Raw genomic sequence first — 19,208 nt, 5'->3', positions numbered from 1 at the left:
TATATATATATATATATATACAGTATTTAAATAAATAAATTTAATTTTTTTAAAAAATTATTTATTTTAGAGAGAGAGCATGCGCACAAGCAGGGGGAGGGGCAGAGGGAGAGAGAGGGAGAGAGGCAGACTCCCTGCTGAGCGCAGAGCCCGAAGCAGGGCTGGATCTCAGGACCCTGAGCCCAAATCAAGAGTCAGACCCTTAACCGAGCCACCCAGGCGCCCCCGTAAATTTAACTTTATGTATAAAAGCTCACTCAGCATACCACCACTTCCAATGGGACCTACTTGCAGGCTGGGCCCCACCGGTGACAATCACTATCAGCGCAACACTGGGGACATGGGCCAGCTCCGGCTCCAAGCCCCAGACCACAAGGCCTCACCACCCTCTGGTCCGTCACAGGCTACATGCACTCTGAGGCCACATTTCTCTCCCCTGAATGCCACCCACAGCCTTGGGACAAGAGGCCTGATAGCCCACACATTTTCAAGAAAACACTGGCTTGTTCATGTTTAAATGTTGAAAAGACATAAGCCCTCACTGACAGAAACCCCAAAGGTCCGCTTCATGTCTGACTACTGTCATGTTCTGACATCACTGCCCCAGACACTCCATCTACCCAAGGGGCGGGGGGGGGGTACCTGTTCTCTTCGATCATCTTCAGGATTTCCTCTGATGAGACATTCCTGAAAGCTTCAGATGGGCTCCGAAGAGCTTCATATTCCGTGGTGGAGAGAACTAGTTACAGGTCAAGAACATAATCTGGCCAAAACGTCCAACCAGCTTGCTCACCTCAGAGTGGCCCTGTTAGAGATGGGAAAGTTGAGGCCCAGATCGGAGAAGACCACATAGTCCACTGGGGCTGAGCACAGGGACTCGGTTCCCCAGACTCCCAGCCCAGAGTCCATTCCCTGCCAGGGCTTTTCGGCCTTGGCTTATCAGAAAGCCACTGCAGGCATTTTCCCTCTGACTAGACCCACAAGTAGGGAAATTCTATGCTCTACTTTTTACAAATCAGTCTGCGCTAGACTTAGGGCTGACTTAAAAGTCTTATTTTGACTTTAATCATAGAGAGTGACCCCCATGGGGTAGAGCTTGAGGGGATCTGGCACTTTGCTGAGGAATGGGCTTGAATCCCAGGGGCTGAGGACCAGTCTCTCAGCTAGCGTGGAAGTCCAGCTGACTTCCCAGCAACAGCGCCGGGGCAAATGCAAAGATCTGGACGTAGTTTCTGGGAGCATCGTGGGACCACCAACATCCTCGGGAGCCTGTCTGCCCACTCACGTATGCACCTCCCAACTTGGAAATAAAGCAGTATTTCGACTGCAGCAAGGATACGGTCTTCAAATTTATACACGTCTTCAGGCTTGGTGGCGTCAGCGTGGCAGGGAGGAAGGCAGAGGGAGTCATCGTGCAGGTCATCACGGATGGCGTCACTGACCAGAGCTTTTCAATAAAGGAGGAGACGGTGTTGGTAACAACTTGCTGGGGTTCAGGATCCCCAATACTCTGCAACTTGTGCGCTCAAGATTGTAAATGGTCCAGAAACTCCTAATCTGAATGCTTCTGCCAATGCGGCCTGACCTCCGCATCAGGCTGATGGGTCCAGGCCGACGTCCACTCATGACACAAAGCTAACCAGGCACTGGAGAAGGTGCACGCAGCGTGGTCCCCCTCAAGTAACCCACACAGTAGCTGTGAGGGACAGGTGTGCTAATAAATATTTACAATACAAGAGAAGCTGAAAGTGAGGAAGAGAGACTTTCATGGCTTAACTTCCAGAAAATTTGTCCACAAACTGTGAGTAAACACAAAAAATCAGAATATAAAACTGTAAATGACCCTACAAGAAGAACCACGTAAGAATTAAGCATATAGACACGGACAGAGAGGAATACAGGAATATTCTAATAGTTCATTGGTAAAATGATGGGAAATGAGTGAATTCTATTTTTTTAAGTTTTATTTTATTTATTTGAGATACAGAGAGAGCACGGGTGGGGGGAGGGGCAGACGGAGAAGGAGACTCCCTCTGAGCAGGGAGCCCAATGTGGGGCTTGATCCCAGGATGCTGAGATCATAACCTGAGCCTAAATCATGAGTCTCACACTCAACCAACTGAGCTACCCAGGCGCCTCTTTTTCTTTTCTTTTTAAATATCCTTTGACAGCTGAGAGTAAACTGAACAAAAAACCTCAAAAATTTACTTACGCTGGGGGGCCTGGGTGGCTCAGTTGTTAAGTGTCTGCCTTCAGCTCAGGGCATGATCCCAGAGTCCTGGGATCGAGCCCTGCATCGGGCTCCCTGCTTTGCTGGGAGCCTGCTTCTTACTCTCCCTGCTTGTGTTCCCTCTCTTGCTGGCTGTCTCTCTCTCTGCCAAATAAATAAAATCTTTAAAAAAAAAAAAAAAAAAAAAAGAACTGGAGTTCCCTTTAAAAAAAAAAAATTACTTATGCTTTCAAATAAATGGAGACACATTTCTATGTTCCTGGATAAGAAAACATAATATTGTAAAGAAGATGTTGATTCTCTCCACTTTATTCTCAATGGGATTTTGAGGGAATTTGACAAAATAATTCTTAAGATCACCTGGGAAAAAAGGCTACTCTAATCAATGTTTGTGAGAAATGAGGAGGAAAGGAGGAATTTGCCCCATCAGAAAATAAGCTGGAAGATAAGGCTACTGAAATCCAAAGAGCCTGGTGCTGCCACAGGAACAGAATGGACAACTGAACAGAACAGAGAATGTGCTAGAGCGAGAAGGATGGCTTTTAAAACCATCTTCTACAAAGAAAAGGAAGGATCTGGGGACAGCTGGCTAATCCTTTAGAAAATATAAAATTAGATCTGTACCATATGCCAAAAAAAAAATCTTCATTAAGATTTAAATGTAAAAAGTAAAATTGTGGAAATACTGAAAGAAAACATAGGAAAATATTTATATAATCATAGGGTTTGAAAAGATTTTCCAAAAATTACTAAAATCCCATTTTATTTAATTTATTTAATCATTTACTTATTTTTAGGTAAGCTCCACGCCCAGCATGGAGTCTAACGTGGGGCTTGAAATCACGACCCTGAGATCAAGACCTGAGCTGAGATCAAGAGTTATCCACTTAACCAACTGAGCCACCCAGGTGCCCCTAAAATCCCATTTTAATAGAAAAACTACTCTTATGTAAACTTTTTCTCATGCTCTTATAATGCGGTTGAGCAATAAATACATTTTAAAATAATACAATTAAATGCTCAAGCTGCTGATGAGTTTAGAACAGAAAAAGGTCCACGATCCCAAAGTGACGCACTGTCTCTCAAGGCTCAGTTCATCATCATCACATCGGTTTCCTTGCCCAAAACCTCCCTGTGACTCCAAGACAGGCCTTCTCCTTCTGCACCCCGCCAGCTGGAACCCTGGCGCCCAGCACATGGCGCGCACACACCCGTCCCCACAGTGGTTGCCTCTACTTGACTGTGAGCTCCCTGAGGGCAGACGTGTCTTACTATTTCCAGACTGTTCCCAAGGAGGCACTCAGTGAGAGTCAGGAAGGAAACCAGCTCTGATGCCCCTTACCTCCATCTGTGGGGCAGGTAAAAGATCTCAAGAGAAGAGGAAGCGGCCTCTATGAGCAGACTCTTACCCAAGTCCAACTGCTTACCAGTCACACCCTTTGCATCGATGATGTTCTCTGCGGCTTTAGCTACTGCACAATTCAGAGATTCACTGCCAACGCTGTTCATTCTTCTGGAGTTCAAAGCCCGCTTCTGTTTGGTGGTTCCAAAGGCTTCGATGCAAGAATCCATCTGCACACAGACACATCTGGTTCGTCTAGGGACAGGCTGGGCACTACTACTCCTAGCTGTGTGACTGTGGGGAAACTCTCAGCCTTTCTGAGCCAGGATTACCTCATCTGTAAACTGGGCTGAGCCGTACCTCTCCATCTCACAGGTCTGTTGTAGTAACAGACCTGAAGTACCCGCTTTGTCACCCGTCATGGCCTGTTTACAAATCAATGGTGTCGCCGTTTGCACAGTGAAAAGCCTGGCCTAGAATGAGGACTGGCAAATCTGGCGCACAGCCTGCCATTTTCCAGCCCTACACCCGCAGCAGACGTCGCTAATCACGCACTCTTTCCCACTGAGCCCGAGCACAGCTTCACGCCGTTCTCGACACAGCACTCCAGGCAGTGCTGAAGACTCCATCGATTTGCCATCTGGGGTGAGATGAGCTTTGGAGGAACCGCCTATGCTGAAAATCCTGAAGTTTACTTTGTTCTAGCGTGAAAGCTTCCAGGCTACAACCAGTATTTTCTGAATTTGCACTGAATCCAAAACCAAGTGTCACGCTACGCCGACGCAGCCCAGGGCACCGGGTCCAGACACGGGCACGGAGCTGCCCCAGACGGGAGGACGACGCCCAGTGAGGCCGAGAGGCCCCTGCGGGTAGACCATCCAGGCAACCACAGGCTGAATGAGCCGGAGCAGACCTGTGTTCAGCCAGCGCATTTTACTGACGGAGAAACGCAAGGCCTAGAAGGAAGGTGCTTCAGGTCCCATGTCTCAGTTCTGTCACACTTACCTTTTCTCTAAAAGTTTTGGTCTGACTCTCTTGTGTCGATTCACTCTCAATTGATTCATCTATCAAAACACAAAACAAGCAAAAACAGGCGAAAAAAGCAAGCTGTAAGGCCCACAGATTATAATAGTGATGAATACTTATTTCAGGGTTAATCTAAGAAAAACAGATTTCTTTACTTCAGGACTACCCAGAGCTTAACATGATGGGTCCTGTGAACATTTAGTCTGTGGATTTAGTATACAGTTAGAGGATGTGGAGAATAAATTAAGGAGTCAAGTGAAGAGGCATCTAGTCCAACCTCTTCATTTTACAAATAACAGCCTTCCAATGAAATGATGTGCCCCAGGTCAGTTCACCAAGCAGCGGCCAACATGGGATTAGAAACCAAGTCCTCGGGGTGCCTGGGTGGCACAGCGGTTAAGCATCTGCTTTCGGCTCAGGGCGTGATCCCGGCGTTATGGGATTGAGCCCCACATCAGGCTCCTCCGCTATGAGCCTGCTTCTTCCTCTCCCACTCCCCCTGCTTGTGTTCCCTCTCTCTCTGGCTGTCTCTATCTCTGTCGAATAAATAAATAAATTCTTAAAAAAAAAAAAAAAAAAGAAACCAAGTCCTCGGCTCTTCCAGTAAATAGTTTGGCCCTCCTTATAAAAGACCTAAAAGCAGGCATAAATGTGAGGTATGTGTTACTTCCAAGAAGCTCTCTAATCTCGCATAAAGTATTCAATCTAGTACAATCTGGACAGAAGCATAAGCTCTGGTGACCTTGTCTGACTTTTACTCCCAGGTCATATACATATGAGATGAGATGAAATATATAGAATACAACTTAACATAACTTAATATAATTACAATATGAATTATATTAATATTACTAATATATAATTATATTAGTATGTATTAATATATTATAGCATAAGTTATATTGTATCATAATATACATACATATCAGCAGTATGTCCCCATCAAAGTCTGTGCCAGTTTCATGATTGATAAAACAACCAGAGGGTTGTTACATGAAGTAAAGGATGCCATACATTGAAAGTGCTTAGAACAGTGCGTAGCATACAATAAGGAATCAGTAACTCTTGCGTGTGCGTGCATGTGTGTATACGCTGGCCAGAATAAACCATTACTTACAAATTTTTTACATGTAAAAACAAAATCTGTGTAATCAACAGATTAATGGACAATCTCCTTTGCCTCCTTAGAAGTCAGAAAAGCATTTGAAGGATAACTTAAATGTAGCTGTATTTGTTCGCAAAGCAATTTGTTCTTTGGACCCCTAGGAAAAGTCATAGATGGGTTTCAGGACTCAAGAGCCCTTTACAATCATATGCAAAATCTCATATATATTCTTGTATATTATGTACATTTCTGGGAAGTAGGTCCAGGTCCTTCAGATCCTTAAAAGGACTGGCACTGCTCTGAGAGAATAAAGCTGGAACTACTGCCTCAGATGGTATGAGGCAGATCCGCCATGACCCTAACAATCCTTGCTCACCTACACGCTTCCCCACTGTGGTTCTCAGTACTTAAGATTTAGGGAACAGGAGCCCCTTGAGTCTGACCCTCTGACCTATCATTCTGGAAGATCCCACTCTAGCCCTGAGCGTTCTCTAAGATGCCAAAGCAGAGAAGCAGTACAAACTCTCCCGTTGGATTAGAGAAAAAATGGATCTCTTGAACTGGAAAGTACAGAGACTTCTCATTAACATGAAAATTACTGTCCAACCTATACGCAACCCCCATCACCTGCTGAAGACCCTAAAACCTCTACTCCAATCAGAACAGTGAAGAGTTAAGAAAGGCCTTTAAATGAAACAAGTATCAGACATCCCCTCCAATATTCTGCTCTGATACTGCTCAAGTGGCTTTAACTAAGACGACTTCCTGATCTCAAATCTGTCAACACCGTAGGGACAGGACCTGTGTCTGTTTTGCTACATCTCCAACCCCTAACTTGTGCCTGGAGCATAGTAGGTCATCAATAAATATTTGCAGAAGGTGCCCTTTTAAAAATAACGACAAAATGTATTTTACAAATCAAAAACGAACTCATCCAGCCAACCTGAAACACGCGGTGTTTTTGTGAGCCTGCGTGACTGGGCCCTACCTGAGAACAGTGGCTGCATGTTGAACAATTCAGCATCATACACCTCCATCTGGCCAGAGGTCTTGTTCAGAATTCCCACAAAGTGCCTGAACAAAGTAGGAATAATACCAATGACAACTGATTATTCAAAACATATTGTTGACAACTTCCTTTTTCCTGCCATAAAGTTCTCACTGGTCTTTCTGCCCCAATACATTTGCGGAGCACACATTTGTAGCTGAGTAACTGTAAGCCAATTACATCTGGGCTCGCTGCTATAGTGGGAAACCCCTTGGGGATATAAGAATCCAGAATTACACTAGCATTTATTGCATACATAAAGTTTATGGAGGCAAAGACAAGTAAAACTTTGGGAATTATGGGGAGAAGACCAGCCTGAACTAGAGAACTAGAGAATCTGCGTAAAGGCATGATGCCGTGTTAACAGTTTTAAACATATACAAATTAATCTGACTTCTTTCAGGGCGGTTCCGTGGGGGCTTTGAAAGGGCCTTTTTGTGGTTCACTGTTGGGTACTATGAGAGGGACACTGTCTGCATTACGCCAGTGCCTGACAGTTACAAGCTGTTCAGGTGGACAGTCTTCAAGCACCGAGGGGGAGCCTGGGGGTTAGTGAAGAGCAGAGTTGCCCAAAGCCAGTTGCAGAGCTGTATGGAAACCCTGGAGCCTTTGATGCTACCAAATCCTTTTCTTGTTAGTTCAGCAGAAACTTCTGGAAAGCTTTGGCCTATTGACCACATACTCCAAGTAATTGGAGAATGCTGCCTTTTGGGTACAAGACAGTTATAAAGAATACTGCAAATTAATGAAGGTGGTCAAAAGGTACTTTCAGTTACAAAATAAAGAAGCCCTGGGGATGTAATGTACAGCATGGTGACTGTAGTTAACAATATTGTATATCTGAAAGTTACTAAGAGAGTAAATCTTAAAAGTTCTCGTCACAAGAAAAAAATTGTAACTCTGTGTGGTAATGGATGACTGCTTATTGTGGAGAATGTTTTGCAACATACACAAATATCTAATGGTTATGCTGTACACCTGAAACTAATGTTAGGTTATATTATATATCAATTAAAAATTTTATTTTTTAAGATTTTTTTTTTAAAGATTTTATTTATTTGACAGAGAGACAGCCAGCAAGAGAGGGAACACAAGCAGGGGGAGTGGGAGAGGAAGAAGCAGGCTCATAGCAGAGGAGCCTGATGTGGGGCTCAATCCCAGAATGCCGGGATCACACCCTGAGCCGAAGGCAGACGCTTAACCGCTGTGCCACCCAGGCACCCCTAAGATTTTTTAAAGTAATCTCTACTCCCAACGTGGGGCTCAAACTCACAGACCCAAGATCAAGAGTTGCATGCTCCACTGACTGAGCCAGCCAGGCGCCCCTAAAAACTTATCTTAAAGAAAATTACAAATGAATGAGGTTTTAGGAAATCCAACAAATGTAACTCATTTTTCTCTTTTCAGGCATGTCTGCATGCTGGTGTGAGGGCCCCTGGATCTGGGAACACAAGGACATCGTAAACCTCTCCAGATTTCCCCCACCGCCCCTAAAATAAAGACGGCAAACAATAGTGCCAGGCTCACCATCACTATTCCCCCTTCTCGTATCCCTTCCCCCACCCCTACCTGCACAGAGTGTTGCATTTGAGAGCTCCAGTCCCAAAATTGTTTCCCACATAGGAAAGTCTGTCTGTTTCAGCTGCCTAAAATGTAAAGGGAAAAAGCACCACTACAACCGATGTTGAAAGGTATTAAGCATCCTGTCCCCCTTTCCCACATTTGCAAAAGCTTTAGAATCCAAACTGCAGTGGATTAGAACTAGAGAGCCTCTGGGAGATGATCCAGCCCCACTATCCAAGTCCCACTATCTCCCTGGGAGAAAGGCAAGAGGAATTCTGAAAGGGACGCCCCAGAGAGTGCTGGCTTCTAGATGGTCTGAAAAGTTCTTGGCAGAGCTGCACCGCAGGCCTTGGGGGAGAGGTCCAGGGCTCCCAGCACTTAGAGGCATGCAATAAAATGGTTCTGTCAGCAACCTCCTGGGCCCAAAGTCCAAGCCCTTCCTGAACTTCGTCGCCCATCCCTCCCATGACTGCTCCTTATATGCTGGCAGGACTATGGAAACAGCTGATCCACTCCTCAATCACAGCCAAGCTTCCCTATGTTTGTCCTTGCTACCATCTTCCCTTGGAATAGGAAACCTCAGCTGTCAAACCATCCTCCATCCTTAAGAGCTCAGCTCTGCCGCGCCCTCCCCCAGGAAAGCCTTCTGGCAAGCAGAGACTTTGACTGAGCTCACTCTCCCTCGCTCAGGCTCTGAGCTTGTCCGCTTGTATGAGTTATGAACTCGAAACCAGTTCTCACCTCTCTAAATCAGTGGTTCTCAACCTGGCAAACCCCCTCAGGGGACATCTGGGAATGTCTGACATTCTGGGTGCCACAAAGAGGAGGTGCTACTGGTATCTAGTGGCTAGAGACCAGGGAAGCTGAACATCCTGCGATGCACGGGTCTGGCCCACAACAAAGAATAATCGGGTCAAAATGTCCATTGTGCCGAGGCTGAGAAACCCTGCTCCAGAATAGGCGCTCCCTCAGCGTGGGGCCAGGTCCGACTTAGCTGTTTCCCTTGAGGCTTAGAGCGCCCGGCCACAGTGGGTGCTCAATAAGCACTTGCCAAATGAACAAATCAAGGAAAGGCCAGAACTTCACCAAACGTACATAACTGAATGGAGCCTGTCCCAGACCCCAACCTGCTGGGACTCACAGGAGTTCTTCAAAGGCTCATCTGCTATCCTCCCTTTTCTCCTCTCACTCCCTCCCGCATCCACCCACACCCAAGGGCCTCTAAGGCCTCCAGAGACCTGCAGAGCGGAGGCAGCTGGCCGCTGCAGCACTTACCAGGATCCGCTGACTCTTCTTCCTGGGGTTTGTGGAGTCTTTGCTCTTGTACAAAGTAAAACGCATGTTGCCTGGATTCTGCAGCTTCCCATTGGAGAACTGGACTGTAAGATTGCAGCCCAAGAATGACATGAGAGAAGGACCCACAGGGTATGGTGGGGAGGAACCGGACTGGTCCTTGGGAGGGAGGGACTGAAGGAATGGGAATGGTAAGGAAGCCCAGGTCCTGACCTGAAGGGGGCTGAAGGAGGTCCTGATTCAGCTGGGAAGAGAAGATGGGGAGGTGAGGACAATGCTGGGGAAGGGCTGCGACAGAAGGAAATAACTAGGGGAATGGAGCTGAGGCCCATCCCATACCTAAAGAGACGGGAATCTCTGCCCGTGGATAGAGGGAAGCGGGGCAGGTGTGAGTGGGTGAGGGGATGACTGGTACAGCCCTGGGGAGGAGGGTGCCTGGGACGTCCTCATCAGCTGGGAGGTGGTGACAGAAAGGTGGTGGGATGACAAAGGAGTCCTGGCCAAGTCCCATGTAGTGCAGGAGACTGGAGCTCTGGGCCGAGCTGGGAAAGGGGCCCGACAGGGGTAGGAGGGTTGTAGAGGCACCCAAACGGAAAGGGAGGGAGCTACGGGGAACTCTGCTCCGGCTCCGCAATCTTTACCCAGTACTGCTCTCTGGCTCTCGTCGGGCTCCCCACAGTACAGCCACCTCGCACTCGTTAACACCTCCGCCGCCATCTCGCCAGTCCGGACGCCAAAATTAAGAGTTCAGACAAACCCGGCCCGGGAAGCGTTAGCAGTCCGCACGCGGTCGCAGAGCCGAACGACGGAAGAGGCGTGGCCTCGCCGGCACCGCCCCGCGCGTGCGGAGACGGCGTGCCTCCGCCCCACCCGACACCGCCCCCTATTAGCTCCTCGCCTGAGCGCGGAGGCGTGCCATCCCCGCCCAGTCTTCGCCCCGCCCCTCCGGTTGAAGAGGCGGGGCTTCCGCCCACTCCGGATCCCAGTCCTCTCCTCTGCCAGCCTCTGCAAGGCGCAGCCCTCCGCGTTGCGCGTAAAGGGTTGTGTGGGACCAGGACAGTTACCACAGCAGAAGGGCCAAAGCAGGACCTTTGAACGTGGACTCAAAGGAGGATGTTTTTGAAGGGCAAGAACTCAGGTCGTCTCATATTCTTTATCCACATTGCCTTCTTTCAGGACTCAACAAATGACGTCACCAATTGTCCCAGTAAAGTTTTCACAAAGAACCTGTTCCAAAACACGGGTTGCGTTTAGTTGTCATCGCTCTTCAGTTTCCTTCAACCCAGAACAGTTCCTCACTCTGACTATAAATTTTAGAGATTATAGGCCAGTTGTTTTGTAGAATGTCCCTTGTCTGGATTTGTCTAATGTTTCCAAGTGATTAGTTTCGGGTTATGCGTCTTCGGCAGGAATATCACAGATACAATGCTCACTGTGGCCTATTAGGTGGCCCACAATTCCGATTTGTCCCATTACTGGTTATAGTAACTTTGACCACTTACACCACTTACAGTTTTCGACGCTGTGAAGTTACTCTTTTCCCTTTGTAATTTCCCTTTGTATCTGTCCCTTATTTTGTGAGCGGGTACTTAGAAACTAAGTAAACATCCTGTTCATCACACTACCAATTTACTGATATTTATTTATATCAGTCTAGACTTATAGATTCCCATTTTATTCAATAGATTAGAATCTACTATCACTTATTTTCAAGATCAAGTTTTATCAGATTGGGCCAGTGGGAACTCCGTTAAGCTGGTTTCTGGGTTCTTTTAACACGTCCGCGTCATTTTTTTGAACATGTCCTTACTTTCTGGCACAAGATATTTCAGCTCATCTTGGAGTTTCCCTGTCCCAACCCTCGAATCACCCATTTCTCCAAGGAGTTCTGGTTTCTTTTGGTAGAGAATGGTATTTAAAAACACCAAGATCTGTGTAGTAGGTATGGACTGCTTTAGGGATGTCATGGCTCCCAGGCCTGAATGAACTGAATTAGGGAATTCATGTAAGTAAACACACTTTTACAACTAACAGTGTTGTATTTCTAAAATTTAGGATTTCTAAATCCATATTGAAAGCCATGAGATCATACTGACCTCTAATTCCAATTGAGCACCACAGGGTTTATTCTGATTTTCCTTCCTCCCATATTTGTAACTTCCTTTGCTGACAGTGAGAAACCTGGTTTCCATTAGCCTTAATATACTTATTTGGTAATATACTCATTTGATCAGTCCTCCCATAAGTAACACATCTCCCATCACTACCACCACCACCATCACCTGACATGGAGGCCTATTAGCCCATTCAGGCTCTAACACCTTAAACTAAGCCCTGGCCTCTGCGTGGATGCTGTATTAGTTTAGACTTCTCCAGAGAAGCAGAACCAGTAGGAGATCTATATCTATCTATATATTTAGAGAGAGAGGGAAAGGTTTATTATTATGAGTAATTGGCTCACACAATTACGAAGGCTGAGAAGTTCCACAATTGGCCATGTGTAAGCTAGTAGGAAAGCTGGTGGTGTAAGTCCGAAGGCCTGAGAACTAGGGAAGCCGATGGTGTAACTTCAGGCCCAATGACCAGAGAAGATGAGATAAGATGTCCCAACTCACAGATGAGGCAAGAAAAAAAATGGGAAAACTTCTTCCTCCACCTTTTGTTCTATTCAGGACCTCAAGGGATTGGATGATGCTTACCACGCTGGTGAGGCCAGTCTACTTTACTGAGTCCACTAATTAAAATGCTAATCTCATCTAGAAATATCCCCATAAACACACACAGAAATGTTTATTCTGGCACCTAGAAGCCGGTCAAATTGACACATGAAATTAACCGTTACAGATGCCCTCCATACCCTGCTCAGACTCTGACAACCCTCACCAGGGTGTCCCCCTGCCCAGATGCCCTTCTCACCTTGCTTGGGCTCAGACAGTCTGTACCAGGCCACACTTTCCACATGAATAACCTGCTCATCCTGCTTGGGCTCCCGCATCCCTGCCCTAGACCACTGCAGGCTCCCCTATTCCTCTGAGTGGAAAGCTACTTTGCTTAACCCCCCTGAATGGCTTTTGGATTGAGTTGTTCAGGAAAAGAAAAGGAAAAAGGGGGAGGGAGAAAGGAGCTTAAGTGTCTAATTATTTACCTTCCCCTATTGGAAACAGACTTACTTGAGGTTAACAATAAACAAGTTGGGAGTTAAGCAATAAACAGATTTATGTGTTTTTTTTTTAAGATTTATTTATTTGAGAGAGAAAGAGACAGAGCACACAAGCGGGAGGGGTAGGGGGAGAGGGAGAGAGAATCTCAAGTAAACTCTGTGCTGAGCACAGAGCCAGACATGGGGCTCAATTCCATGACCCAGAGAGCATGACACTGAGATCACAACCTGAGCCGAAACCAAGAATCAGACACCCAACCGATTGTGCCCCCAGGTACCCTGATTTATGGGTTTTTTACTGCTGCATCCCCAGTTCCTGGAGCAGTGCCTGACACATAAGTAGATCCTCAATAAATGTTGAATGAATGAGTGACAGGGCAAGGAATCAATCTGAATCATCACTAATCCTAGGAACCTCGAGACTGGAGCTCAAAGATGCTTACTAATGGTGCTTAAAATTAACTGGCAGTAGATTCTCTGTAAATGTTGATTGGCTGAATGAAAACATGAACAGTTAAGTCAAAGTTAAAGGGTGACAAAGAAGACAGCATGGCTACACGGAGGGAATTGTAGTTGAGAGGTGTCCTGATCCCTCCTGATATAGGGACACATGTATGTATAGCTTTGCTACTCGAAGTGTGGCTCTTGGGCCAGCAGCATCAATGTCATCCGGGAACTAGCAGTGCAGAATCTTCAGCCCTATCACATCTTCTGACTCAGAATCCTGGGTGGTTAGAGTGCACTTCAAGGTTGGGAAGCACTGTTGTAAAAGACTGTTTCCCTTTTAGGCACATCTTTACCAGACAGAGTCTAGGAAAGTCCTCAGAATTGGCTGCTTTATGGCTGGGTGGAAGAATGAAGAAAACACACGTGGACTGAGAGCAGAAGCCCAGAATTACAGTTAAGAATTCAAAGTGACAGTGTTTCTGTTTGCGGAAGCAAAGTGTTAATGGCAGGGTGACTGGGAAGGGGACTGTCGTACGCCCCTATGCTTAGTTATTTAGCAATAATTCAAAACACATGTACACCATATATGTATAAACGCATGTGTATGTTAACTGGTATGGGGCAAACGGAGGGAGCCCTATTCCAGCAGTGACCAAAATGCAAAAAAACCCGACAAAGGCCTCTTCCAAAATTAGAATCAGGTAATCACAGGCGACATTTACCATAAAATGTTTGTTTATAAGCTTAGTTTGGAAATTCAGAGACTTCTGGAGTTCACTCTTAGCCTCATTTTTCAGGAAGAGGAACGGATGTTTAGAATAAGGGAAGAATAAGGCTGGGGANATGGCTCAGGAGGACCTGCGGCGCTTGCCGCAACTCAGCGTGGACTCTCTCCCACCCGTTTCTTCTGCCTCACCGTTTCTCTCCCTTTCTTCTCCCTCTGCCTCTCTTTTTCCTTCCTTTCTTTCTCTGTTTGCCTTACTCTCCCGTTCTCCCTTCTGTCTTTCCTTTCTCTCCCTTCCTATCCCTGATGCATACGCTGCTTGTATGCTGTAGACGTGGACAGCTCATTCCTTATGAAGCCACCTTCACCGCGGACAGGTTTCTCCTTACAAGAAGCTGAATCTACCTTCTGTCGCTTCCCCCTGTAATTCCAGTCCTGTTCTCCAGAGCCACACAGAACATGACACACTCATCTGCCCTGGGCCCGCCAAAAGCTTCAATACTCTGATCACACTTTGCATTTATCTGCTCCTCTCCTTCTCAGCAACTCCCTCCAGCCCCTCAGCTGTGTCACACACCAAAGTTGCTAGGTGTCTCCTCATCCAGGTCACCACTGCTGGACACGCGTCAGTATATCCGGATCCCTCTACCACTGAGGGACCCCACGTGGATCAACACTCCAGTTCCGGGCTGGGTAGCACAGAAAGGATCCATCACTTTCTTTCTGGTATCGCCTAGTTGCCTCTCCTAATGAAACCAATACATGCATGTATTCTAAGCTTCTTATACTGTTGAGTTAACTTATTTGGAGTTAACAATAAATAAAAATTCTTGATTTTGCTTCTGCTAAATCACATCATACCGCCATTTTTTTTTAAAACAAAGATTCAGAGCTTTATATGAAGGCTTGTTAATCATGTCAGATTTAGCCTGTTCAGTTATTTAATTTTTTCCCAACACATTAGATTTTTTTAAAAATTATCAAACCAAGACATATTTGATGTACAATATTGGAGGGGTGGCGGATACAAAGAATGCAATTATAGTAACTCGTGATCCCTTCCCCACCTAAAGGCAAACACTGTTAAGATTCTGCTTTCTTTCTTTCTAGATTTTTCTCTGTACATATGTATGCTTATATAATTGATATTGTATTCATTTTTTATATTGTATTCAATTTTGTATCCTCCTTTTAAAATTTTTTAAACATTATCTTGTAAGCATTTTCTCAAATCTCACATGATAATCCATTGAACGTTGCCACAGAGTTTATACATCTAATCGTCTAGTTGGACGCTTAGGTTATTCCCAATTTTTTCAGTTACATGCAACATTTCAGTGAACTTCTATTTTTTTTTTACTATGATGAAGAAGCTTTATTATGGGTTTGCACATAATGAACAAAGAATAAACATTTTCAATTCCCGTGGGGTTTAATATTTTCATTTTTAAATTTTTTTTTTTAAAGATTTTATTTATTTATTTATTTATTTGACAGAGATAGAGACAGCCAGCGAGAGAGGGAACACAAGCAGGGGGAGTGAGAGAGGAAGAAGCAGGCTCATAGCAGAGGAGCCTGATGTGGGGCTTGATCCCACAACGCCGGGATCACGCCCTGAGCCGAAGGCAGACGCTTAACCGCTGTGCCACCCAGGCGCCCCTTAATTTTTTAAAAAGATTTTATTTATTTGACAGAGAGAGAGAGTGCACAAGCAGGGAGAACAGCAGGCAGACGGAGAGGGAGGACCCTCCCAGGACCCTGGGATCGCAACCTGAGCCAAAGGCAGATGTTTAACCAACTGAGCCACCCAGGCTATAGGTCTATTAGACATAGGTCTATTTAGAGTTTTCTATTTCTTTGTGATTTAGTCTTGGTAGGTTTTGGATTTCTAGGAATTTGTCTGTTTCATCTAGGTTATCTAATTTGATGGCAAAGAATTGTTCATAATACTCTTATAATCCTTTTTATTTCTGCAGAATTAGTAGTGATGTCCTCATTTTCATTTCTGATTTTAGTAATTTTAGTCTCTTCTTTCTTCTAAGTTCATTTAGCTGAAAGTTTGTCAATTTTGTTGATCTTTTCAAAGAACCAGTTTTGGGTTTCATTAATTTTCTCTGTTGTTTTTCTATTCTTTATTTCATTTACCTTTATTAGTTTTTTCCTTCTGCAGTTCTGAGTTTAGTTTATTTTTTTTTTAAGATTTTATTTATTTTTTTGACAGAGAGAAAGACAGCCAGGGAGAGAGGGAACACAATCAGGGGGAGTGGCAGAGGAAGAAGCAGGCTCCAAGCAGAGCAGGGAGCCCGATGTGGGGCTCGATCCCAGGACCCTGGGATCACGCCCTGAGCCAAAGGCAGACACTTAACAACTGAGCCACCCAGGCGCCCCATATTTTTTTTCACTAATTCTTAAATTGTAAAACTTGTTAATTTGAAATCTTTCTTGGTTTTTTATTTTTTAGAGAGAGGATAGGGAGAGAGGGAGAGGGCGAGAGAGAATATTAAGCAGGCTCCACACCCAGTGCAGAGCCTGCTGCAGGGCTCAATCTCACAACACTGAGATCATGACCTGAGCCAAAATCAAGACTTGGACACTTAACTGAGTCACCCAGGTGCCTCTGAAATCTCTCTTGCTTTTTAATGTAAGCATTTTTAGCTATAAATTTCCCTCTTTAGCACTGTTTTGGCTGTGTCCCAAATGTTTTGGCCTGTTATGTTTTTGTTTTCATTCATCTGTATTTTTTTAAAGCTTTTATTTATTTATTTGAGAGACAGCGAGAGAGCATGAGCAGAGGGAGAGGCAGAGGAAGCAGGAGAAGCAGACTCCCCACTCAGCAGGGAGCCTGATGAGGGGCTCAATCCCAGGACCTTGGGGTCATGACCTGAGCCGAGGGCAGACACTTAACCAACTGAGCCACCCATGTGCCCCTCTTTTTTTTTTCCTTAAGATTTTATGTATTTATTTATGAGAGGGTGCACAAGCTGGGGGAAGGGCAGCAGGAGAGGGAGAGAGAGAATCCCAAGCAGACTCTCTGCTGAGCCCGATGCAGGACTTGATCCCACAACCCCAAGATCATGAACTGAGTCAAAATCAAGAGTCAGACATTTAACTAACTGAGCCACCCAGGCACCCCATCTCTAAGTATTTTCTAATTTCCATTGGAATTTTCTAATGTGATCCATTGGTTATTTAAGAGTATGTTGTTTAATTTCCACAAATATTTTACATTTTCCAGTTTTATTTCTGTTACTGATTTCTAATATTTATCTTTTAAAATCTACTGAGACTTATGGGGCGCCTGGGTGGCTCAGTCGGTTAGGCGTCTGCCTTCGGCTCAGGTCACGATTCCAGGGTCCTGGGAACAAGTCCTGTGCTGGGCTCCCTGCTCAGTAGAGATCCTGCTTCTCCCTCTCCCTCTGACCCTCCCCAGCTGCCGCCCCCACCCCCGGTCATGCTCTTTCTGTTGCTCTTGCTCTATCTCAGAAAAATAAAATCTAAAAAAAAAAAAAAAAAAAGAATAAAATCTACTGAGACTTAACTTGTAGACTAACATATGGTCTATCCTGGAAAATGTCTCAGGTGCACTTGAGAAGATGTGTGTGCTGTTTTGGTTGTGTAGAGTATTCTGGATATGTCTACTAGATGTGGTTGGTTAATTGTGTTACTTCTATTTCCTTACTTCTGTCTGGTTGTCCTATCCATTATTGAGAATGGGATACTGTAATCTCCAACTATTATTGTAGAACTGTTTCTCCCTCCAAATTCTGTCAGTTTTTGCTTCAAATCCCCTGGAAATCGCTCCAGCTGGAGGGGAAAAGTCCTGCGACAAAAGGAGAGGGGGATTATGGTGCAACAACGGGTGCCTGTCTCTTCATCTGCACCTCTGTATCAAAAGCAGCAATCAGCGATCCCAAATATTTGGAGGACAGAGTCCTTTTTTTGCCCATCTTGCCTCCCACAAGCTGATGCCAGGGGCTCCAGGAACCAGTGCACAGCTGCCTGCCACATGGCTGAGGGGTGAGGGATGGGTAGTTTCTACTGTGCTAAGAGCTAAACTGACCAAAATTTACTGCAATTTATCATCGAAGGCTTCCCTTAGAGGTTGCCTTCAATAGACTCCAGAGTTCCAAAATAGTTACATCACGCAGATTCTGCCAGTGCAATTATTGTCTGGGCAAAGAGACAGATTCTTGGTGCTTCCTTCTCTGCCATCTTCCCAGAATCCTCTCTCCAAGTTTTTTTTTTTTCCTTACACAATAATGCATCATGAAATATATTTGCAATTGTTAGGGCTATAGCTGCCTTGTAATTTTTTCCAGAATTTTCATGGCTAATCTTGCAATATTATCTTCCCTTATGAGTGTTAGAATCAAGGGTCTAGTTTCAAAAAGAATCTTATTGATACTTTTATTGAAAAATTTGTAATTTAGGAAGAATATTGTCAATGACTTAAAAACCAGAACAACTTAAATTTCCTGGTTTTCATAAATACTATTAAAATAATAAAGATTACTATAAAAATTAAATTAATACAGGGGCACCTCGGTGGCTCAGTTGGTTAAGCATCTGACTCTTGATTTCAGCTCAGGTCTTGATCTCAGGGTTGTGAGTTCGAGCCCAGCATGGAGCCTACTTAAAAAAAAAAAAAATTAAACCAGGGCGCCTGGGTAGGCTCAGTGAGTTAAGCAGCTGCCTTCAGTTCATGATCCCAGGGTCCTGGGATGGAGCCCTGCTCCCTGCTGAGCAGGGAGCCTGATTCTCCCTCCCCCGCATCCCGTGCTTGTGCTCTCTCACTCTGTCAAAATAAATAAATAAATCTTTAAAAAATTAAATTAATACTTAAGTATACAAGGACTGAAAACTAAACTCTTAAACATTTCCTTATCACCTCCCCCTTCACTGAGGTAACGACTGTGAACAGTTTGATTGTATCCTTTGATACTGAGCCATATTTTTACAAATTTTTATATGTACCTCCACATGCACAAAACTATTAATTTTGTTTTATATGTATTGGGACCATTAGAGATGAAGGAGCAATAATATGTACATTCCATGTTTTGTAATTCTCTGTAGATGCACATGCAGATTGTTTCCTTTTTTCTACTAATAGCTGTGATCAAAAGCCTCTTGTATATATTTCAACATTTGTGTATTTCAGAATATATTTCCAGAAGGAATTGCTAGCTAAAAGGGAATGAACGGATATTTTAAATTTTGAGAGATACTGCCAAGTTATCTTCAAGGACAGCATCAGTGATACTCCCACC

General features: G+C 44.8%; 1 protein-coding gene across 1 annotated transcript in view; it reads right to left on the bottom strand.

Annotated features, from left to right (window-relative positions):
- POLR1E (RNA polymerase I subunit E) overlaps window positions 1–10,441 on the bottom strand; it is a 12,831-nt gene extending 2,390 nt beyond the window's left edge. The window contains exons 1-8 of the mRNA XM_034665561.1: window positions 10,249–10,441; window positions 9,590–9,693; window positions 8,321–8,397; window positions 6,692–6,777; window positions 4,578–4,636; window positions 3,658–3,802; window positions 1,340–1,447; window positions 581–739 (exon numbers count right to left, since the gene is read on the bottom strand). Coding sequence (XP_034521452.1) covers window positions 581–739; window positions 1,340–1,447; window positions 3,658–3,802; window positions 4,578–4,636; window positions 6,692–6,777; window positions 8,321–8,397; window positions 9,590–9,693; window positions 10,249–10,324 — 814 coding nt within the window. The 5' untranslated portion in view covers window positions 10,325–10,441. The remainder of the gene's footprint in view (window positions 1–580; window positions 740–1,339; window positions 1,448–3,657; window positions 3,803–4,577; window positions 4,637–6,691; window positions 6,778–8,320; window positions 8,398–9,589; window positions 9,694–10,248) is intronic.
- Between the last annotated feature and the right edge of the window lie 8,767 nt (window positions 10,442–19,208).

Source organism: Ailuropoda melanoleuca, chromosome 7 (assembly GCF_002007445.2).
Source record: "Ailuropoda melanoleuca isolate Jingjing chromosome 7, ASM200744v2, whole genome shotgun sequence".
NCBI lineage: Eukaryota > Metazoa > Chordata > Mammalia > Carnivora > Ursidae > Ailuropoda > Ailuropoda melanoleuca.
This window is presented reverse-complemented; position numbering and strand designations above follow the sequence as displayed.